Source organism: Limulus polyphemus, unplaced genomic scaffold (genome assembly GCF_000517525.1).
Source record: "Limulus polyphemus unplaced genomic scaffold, Limulus_polyphemus-2.1.2 Scaffold2690, whole genome shotgun sequence".
NCBI lineage: Eukaryota > Metazoa > Arthropoda > Merostomata > Xiphosura > Limulidae > Limulus > Limulus polyphemus.
This window is the reverse complement of record NW_013668300.1, coordinates 86,095-94,567: the sequence shown is the minus strand read 5'-3', so window position 1 is coordinate 94,567 and position 8,473 is coordinate 86,095. Positions and strand designations below refer to the sequence as shown.

The following is an 8,473-nucleotide window of genomic DNA, read 5'->3' as shown; positions in this document are numbered from 1 at the left end:
ATAAAATGTGGTCGGCGAGGTAAGCCAAAGGTTGTGCATGCCAACAGGCTTTGGCGTTATCACGGTCCAGGACATTTCAGTTGAAGCAGAAGCCAATGAGATGGAGACTAGTATGGAAGAAGATACGTCACGTAATATTAAGAGACTTTGTTGAATTTTAATTTTGTGTTTGTAAATTCTGTGCATTTAATTTTCCTACAACAACTGCTGTAATCTCACTTCTTGTTTATTTTGCTGTTCGAGCTGCCACTGTTTCAGGTTTTATTGCAACTGCTGTTGTCTCTCTTCTTGTTTCTTTTCTTGTTTCTTTTCTCGTTCTTCTTGTATTGCTGCCATCAAATCTGCTAAGCTGTAGTTTGATTTGTCACTTCTCCTTTCCATTTTTTTTGTTTTCCATCCCACTTCTGACACCAATTTGTTACGTCTCTGTTCGTTTGTTAATTTTCCGTAAAAATTCTTTCCAAAGAAACTTTAGCGATACAAGTCCTTTCCTAAATAAAATTAGTTTATTCTTTCTCAATACAACTTTGAAATTCACTTAATTTACACAGTCACGCTATAACTTAGACAAACGCTACAATTCACAATGAACGACTCACGCGCTTGACTCAATTGTCCGTCTCTATCTTTGTCTGCAATTCAGTTCAATTTTTGCCGTCACTTCTTGGCGGTCTTATATACTAGAATACCATCACATCTAGTAAACACTCGAGGCTTCACGAACGGACATGAATTTTCTAGAAGCTCATGACGTGTTACTAGCGTTAGATGACTTCCGCTGTCGTAACAATACTAAGGAAGGGGCAGTGTTACGACAGTGGAAGTCACGCGACGCTGGGAGCATACGCGCTGGAGTTTCTAGAAGGATCATGAATCTTCCAGGCAACTCTAGTTTGTTCCTGATGCCCTCTTTTTTTAGTATATAAGCCCGACAAATAAAGCCATCGAAGAAGATAGAATTGCAGAGATAGGCAGATAGATTGAAGATAGAGATAATTGAGTAAAGTGAACAGTTGGCACCGTAAGTAAAGTGCGTGAATCGCTGTGAATTATAGCATTTCATTATACCAGTTGTTAAGTTAACGTGACTGTGGAAATTCTGTGTATTGCAAAGTTGTATCGAGAAAGAATAAACTAGATTTAATTAAGAAAGGACTTGTATCGCTGAAGTTTCTCGGAAAGATATTCGACGGGAAATTAAGAAACAAGCAGATACGCAACAATATTAAATGTTTCTAATAATATGCAGTGAAGTACAAAAAAGCTGCCTCAAGGCCAGACTTAAACCCACTTGTGAAGGATATAAAATTAGTTGTTTTTTTTTGTTTTTATGCTAGACGATTACCGAACGTAACATTAACTGATTAAACCTAACTAATCATGAATTAAAACACAGCGTTGTTTATTCATAGTATTTTTAGACGTGTGACGAACGTAACATTAAGCCTAACCAATCACTGATCTAAAACACAGAATATTGTATTATTGATAGTACTGCTAGCCGTGTACCAAACCTAACATTAAATTTAACAAATCACTGATTTAAAACACATAACGTACCGACGTAACATTAAGTCTAACCTGCTATTTCTGAGTGTTTATTTTGTGCTTACTCACCTCGATGTCTTCTCTACATTTTCACAATAGGAAGTATCGATGTAAAATTTGGACTAATTCCTTACAACGACAATGTCACCATTATTGATGAAGCTGGCTTGCAAGATGCAACAAGCCAACTGATGCAAAAAATCAACAGCGGAGAACTGAAATTAACTGATTTGAATGGGAATCAATTAACAGTTGTTCAATTGTCTCCAACTGTCACCACTACTCCATTGCCATCAGGTAATTTTTTTAGAAATACCTTGGATGTTTCTGTTTTTTGTCATTTATAAATGTTTTGTCTAAATAGGTCTACGAGAATATTTAGAAAATTAAAATATTGTGACGTCATTGCAGCGACGTTTCATAAACATAATTTTATTTTAGGTTTATGGACTTAATGTAATATTATTTGGATTAATAATGAAACAGTGTTGTGTTTCTGATTATCGAAATATAATAAATATAGCATATTTAATAAAGTCGCCAACCCTTTTCTTAGGCGTGGTGAAGACGTATTCGAAAATTCTTTGTTCTATTTAGCATCAAGTAAAATTATAGTTTCTCAGCAGGTATTATCTGGACCATTTGCGATGAGTTGATTTATATATTATTTAGTACTTTGTATTGGTGAACAAAGTTAAATATCTCACTTAGTCTTGTACTGTATTGGTGAACAAAGTTAAATATCTCAATTGGTCTTGTTATATAATAATGAACAAAGTTAAATTTTCTTAGGTGGTCTTGTACTGTATTGATGAGCAAATCTCAGTATCTCAGATTGTCTTATACTGTATTGGTGAACAAACTTAAATATCTCAATTGGTCTTGTTATATATTGATGAACAAAGTTAAATTTTCTTAGGTGGTCTTGTACTGTATTGATGAACAAAGTTAAATATCTTAGTTGATCTTATACTTTATTGGTGAACAAATGTAAATATCTCAGTTGGTCTTGTTATATATTGATGAACAAAGTCTTGTACTGTATTGATGAGCAAATCTAAATATCTCAGATTGTCTTATACTGTATTGGTGAACAAACTTAAATATCTCAATTGGTCTTGTTATATATTGATGAACAGAGTTAAATATCTCATTTGGTCTTATACTGTATTGGTGAACAAACTTAAATATCTCAGTTGGTCTTGTACTGCATTGATGAACAGTTACACCAAATCTACACCTTTACCCTCATCTACATAAACAGTAACCTTTTCAGAAACTGGTAAAATATTTGTAAGGCGAGATTTTCCCTTAATGAAATCATATTGACTATCCAATAAAATTCTAAGCTGTTTTAAATGACTTTATAAAGCTTCTTTTATCAGACTTTCCAAAACGTTTCCTACAGTTGATGTAAGATTAATAGGCCCATAATTTCTGTGATAAATTTTATCATCTCCCTTGAAAATAGGAATTACATTAGTTAACTTCCAATCCTCTGTTACCTGCCCACTATTCAAAGACTTACAAAAAATAGTAGCAAATGGCTCACATATCCAATAATTAATCTCCATCAAAACCCTTGGGAACATATTATTTGGCCAAGTAACCTTTTAGTTCTTTAAACTCCCCATTTTTTTCATAACAAGCTCAGAATTAATGTGATCATCTTGTTTGATCTTGTTTCCATCTATCAACTGGTGAAGATGAGGAATATTTCTTAAATTTTAATTAGTAAAAACTAAAGAAAAAGCAGAATTTAATAACCCAGTCGTCTCATAATCATGAGATACGAGCCTTTCTTTATCATCCCTCAAGGGTCCTACCCCCCATCCTAACATTTTATTTACCCTTAATGTATTTAAAGAAATCTTTACTGTTACTTTTACATTTTCAGCCCAACTTTTTTCATACATCCGTATTTGATTTCCTGTTTGACCAACTTTCTCTATCTTCTATAATCTTCTAAATTTCCCATCATATCAGTTAATTTAAATTTCTTCAATTTACTATGATTTTCTTTAATTTTATCACTTATATCCTTTGTGAGCCAACCTGGTTTTTTACTTGCAGCCACCCTTTTGTTTCTATAAGGAATATGTTTATCTTGAATGTTTAAAACGTTATCTTTAAAAATGTTTACGTTTGATTGGTGACTCCAAATAACTCAGTTCGTTATTTCTATACTTCATTGGTTATCAGTATTTCGATAGCTTAGTTGATTTTATACAGAAATGGTTAACAGAAGTTCGATATTTTGGTTGGTCTTATACAGAAATGGTTAACAGATGGTCGATATCTCGGTTGGTCTTATACAGAAATGATTTACAGAAGTTCGATATTTTGGTTGGTCTTATACAGAAATGGTTAACAGAAGGTCGATATCTCGGTTGGTTTTATACAGAAATGGTTAACAGAAGGTCGATATTTCGGTTGATCTTATACAGAAATGGTTAACAGAAGGTCGATATCTCGGTTGGTCTTATACAGAAATGATTTACAGAAGTTCGATATTTTGGTCGGTCTTATACAGAAATGGTTAACAGAAGGTCGATATCTCGGTTGGTCTTATACAGAAATGGTTAGCAGAAGGCCGATATCTCGGTTGGTCTTAAACAGAAATGATTTACAGAAGTTCGATATTTTGGTTGGTCGTATACAGAAATGGTTAACAGAACTTCGATATTTTGGTTGGTCGTATACAGAAATGGTTAACAGAAGGTCGATATCTCGGTTGGTCTTATACAATAACGTTAAAATGCTAAAACATTTCTTTACTCGTCTCAACTATTCCGATATATTTTTTTTTAGGTATTTCCCTGGATTTCACCCCCATCATCCTGGGTATTCTAATTGGAGTTTTCATCTTGATGGTTGTGCTTATTATCATGACAGCTGTAATAGTGAAACAGATGAACAGAGCCACAAGTCGTGTAACACCTCTAGAAGCAAGTATCAAAATTTATTTGTGATTTGATTGAAACTATTTATCTTCTCACCAATTGTACTAGAGATATCAGTAAATGACGTTTTAATGCCAAAAATTTAGTATATTAAAATGTTTTACCCGAAACAAAAACTGGATGCATTTTGTTTAGATTAAAGATTATTAGACGAAATGAAATACAGAAATTCGCATATTTTAGGCTTCTGGTAATCAGCCTACTTACTGTGGCAAACAGCATGAAGAATCTGTTTTCTACACCACTGGGGGTAACTTTGATGTCTATGATGTCAATGGTCGTGGAAATGTTCCTCCAACCCCAGTATATCACCCACCAACTGATTTAGAAATTAGCAAGGCACGACGTCCCCCTTCGTCATTAGTAAGTTTTTGTCATAAATTTAATTTTTTTTCTATCCGTCTAGCTGTTTTATCCTTTTTTAATTACATAACTTGGGGTGGGGGGGCGCTCTCTCATTTATTTGACATAAATAGCACTGGAACAATTAAATATTTACAACAAATGTTTCTATACACATAACTATAATTATGGAGTTAATTATTCATTTGTTATTTAAAATATGAGTTATGTATGTTTGTTTTACGATCCACTTGTTCATTTGTGTTTTTCTCTTTCAAAGCGAGAACGCCTCAAACAAAAAGAATTGAAACTAGACGGGGACAGTTTTGATGAGAGGGCTGACAACACAAAACCTGCTCCTGTGGAATTTTAGCGCCATCTGTTGATATAAACTAAGCTTAGTTTAGATTTACTATTTGTTTAGTCATCAGCTATTTTCGTTGTGTGTGGGTGCGTGGGACAATACGTTCTTCACTGGACAACCTTTTCAATTTACAATAAATCACATTTGTTTCATGGTAGTTATATCACAGAAGTTTTAAACGAACATTCTACTTGTTGATCATGGAAACATTTATGCACAGAATAGCATAGCAATACATTATTACACGCACTAGTTAGGCCAGTAAAACTGTGCTGAATAATCAATAAAGTTTGTACCAAGTTTCATATTGTAAATTTCCTTCACGAGAAGTCAACCAATGGCAAACCTTATTACAATAGGTCAACCAATGGCAAACCTTAACACAATTAACCAGTGTGCCTTTTATAGAAACAAATACATCATGAAACCACAAATTTTAAATATCAAGACTGAGTAAAAAAGCAATGAAAATGAAAGCAGCTCTAATCTTGTAGTCGAAGATGTTTTAACTTATAACACGATTGTTGAATATAAACGTTTTACCATGCAATTATTTCTTTATAGCAAATGTTAGAGTTTTTAGTGTTGTGAAACAAAGTCTATATTATATATAAAAAAAGATTCATTTGGACATGTGTCGTCCGTATATAGGAAGACCTAGTGAGTACGAGAGTATGATTATTTATTTTACGTTAAGTTGTTTGGGTTTTCTGAAGTTAAGTAAGTCTTAAAAGTCATACATTTTCTTATATTATGTTTGAATTCTATATATATATTGTGTAAACTAATATGATATGTATTTTATACTTTGTTAACTTCGTCAACCTACCGATCTAAGTATTGGTTTTGCAAATAATACACAATATGATAACGGTTCGAAATTATCGTAAACTAAATTTTAATTCGATCTTTTGTATGTAAGTAACATCTAAAGAAGCTCCAAAATTAATACTATAGTTTTTGAGGTCAACTGTATAAAAATATTTTATTATGCTGTAAATGAAAACACTATTAAGTCAATGGTATACAATGTTTTGATTATAGTATATAGGAAAAAATACAAGGTCAACTGTGTAAAATAATTTGATTATACTGTACAGGTAAACAATATAAAGTCAAAGGTATAAAATAATTTGATTATTGTGTGAAAGAAAACAATATAAGGTCAACGGTATAAAATAATTTGATTATGGTGTGAAAGAAAACAATCTAAGGTCAACAGTATAAAATAATTTGATTATTGTGTGAAAGAAAACATAAGGTCAACGGTATAAAATAATTTGATTATGGTGTGAAAGAAAACAATATAAGGTCAACAGTATAAAATAATTTGATTATTGTGTGAAAGAAAACAATATAAGGTCAACAGTATAAAATAATTTGATTATTGTGTGAAAGAAAACATAAGGTCAACGGTATAAAATAATTTGATTATTGTGTGAAAGAAAACATAAGGTCAACGGTATAAAATAATTTGATTATGGTGTCAAGGAAAACGATGTAAGGTTAACTGTATAAATGCACGGCCACTTTTGAAATTCATCTGATAACTAAGAAATAATATATAAATTTCTTTTGTCGTAAACCACGTATTTACTTCATTCTTGTGACAAGGAGAGAAATGAAAACTTAATAAATCAACGTGATGCAAAATACGGGAAGGAATATTTTCATTTTACTGTTAAGAGGATGTGGAGCCATGTTTTATTTTTTTCAAAATGGTATCTTTTGTTGATTAGCATTGAGTTATTGTATTATACTGATGTTTTTTTTGTATTCCCCTTATATTTATTGTTTTAGTTATACTCAAGCATAATAGCTGAATTTTGTTTTTTCTGTTCGACAAGGTCAGTGAAAATATTTTGTCCGAACTCTAAATTGTGCATATTGTATGTTACATCCTTGCCAAGTTTTAAACTATGATAGAAGATGTTGTCGCTACTGCTTTTTGCAAAGGAATAAGAATTCTAGCAATTTGGTGTATGTATATATATAGAGAGAGGTTATTTATTGTTGTTAAAATATGAAAATCATTCTAGGCCTATTTATCGAGCGTTATATATATATATATAGAATTAGTTGTTGAACGCCACCGCTACCTCTTTCTTGTTAATGACCAATAACTGTACTATATTTTACTCAATATTTGTAGAGTTGTAGATTTGGAACATGTGTAAAGCAAAGGAATTTAGTATAAGATGCGTTCGATTGTACGGTGAAGTTAATTTTATGTGATATTCTTCTCTTTTTTTGTATTAGAATGATTTAACGGATAACACCCAATCAACAGCCATAATTTTAATTTTATGCAGTATAGCACATTTAAACAATAATTACTGTTTTTAACCATTTTTTCCATCAATAATTAACTTTAATAAAACTATGATCACTTTTCATCGAACCCTAGACGCAAAACTTTAATATTTTCAAACGTAAAAAATAATTACTTATTTATAATGATTGGTGTTTTTATTCACAGGTTTTATTAATAAAAATTAACAGTATTTGCAGTTTTAATAACTTCGTAAGTGTGGATATTAATTTTTATAAAAACACTGTCATTACACTATTCCTTACCAAATATAGAAGTTATTTATACAATTTATTTGTCTTTAATTTTTAAACATTCTTTAATTATGCTCTGTTAAGTTGGATAAACTTACCAATGATAACAAGAATCCTGCAAGTATATGGAGTAACACGTTGTTTATACCAGAAAAAAACACTATTTCAACACAATATACGAATCCTGAAATAAGTAAAACACAGTATTGTAACCACATTGTACTGCGATGACGAACAGAAAGAAATAATAAAAAATACGTAGTCTAGCTGTAAAATATTTTTTCACACAGAGACGACATTCATCCCGAACCTGAAACTATATCATTTTTGTCGACCACTAAGGTTCAGTAATGCTGTGCTTTAATTACACTGATATTCTCTTGATTTGTTTGTTTGTTAGCCATTCCTAATTTAGAAGTGATAGCTAAGAGGGAAGGAAGATAATCAACACCACCCATCGCCAACTGTTATTCTACGTTTTGTCAATGAATAGTGGTGTTACACCTCCGGTCGTTAGTTAATTGTCCGTAAAAATTCTTTCCGAAGAAACTTTAGCGATACAAGTCCTTTCTTAATTAGAACTAGTTTATTCTTTCTCGTTACAAACTTTTAGTATACAGTAATTCCCCAATCAGTATGTTTCTCGTCACTTTAAACTTAACAACTTGTATAATACACACCATAAATCACA

At 31.7% G+C, this 8,473-nt stretch overlaps 1 protein-coding gene across 1 annotated transcript in view; it reads left to right on the top strand.

Moving 5' to 3' along the window:
- Window positions 1-4,520, top strand: part of LOC111087814 (cell wall protein TIR4-like) — an 11,426-nt gene extending 6,906 nt beyond the window's left edge. Inside the window, exons 2-3 of the mRNA XM_022395841.1 lie at window positions 1,648-1,845; window positions 4,360-4,520. Of these exons, the coding sequence (XP_022251549.1) occupies window positions 1,648-1,845; window positions 4,360-4,520 (359 nt within the window). The remainder of the gene's footprint in view (window positions 1-1,647; window positions 1,846-4,359) is intronic.
- Window positions 4,521-8,473: the final 3,953 nt, after the last annotated feature.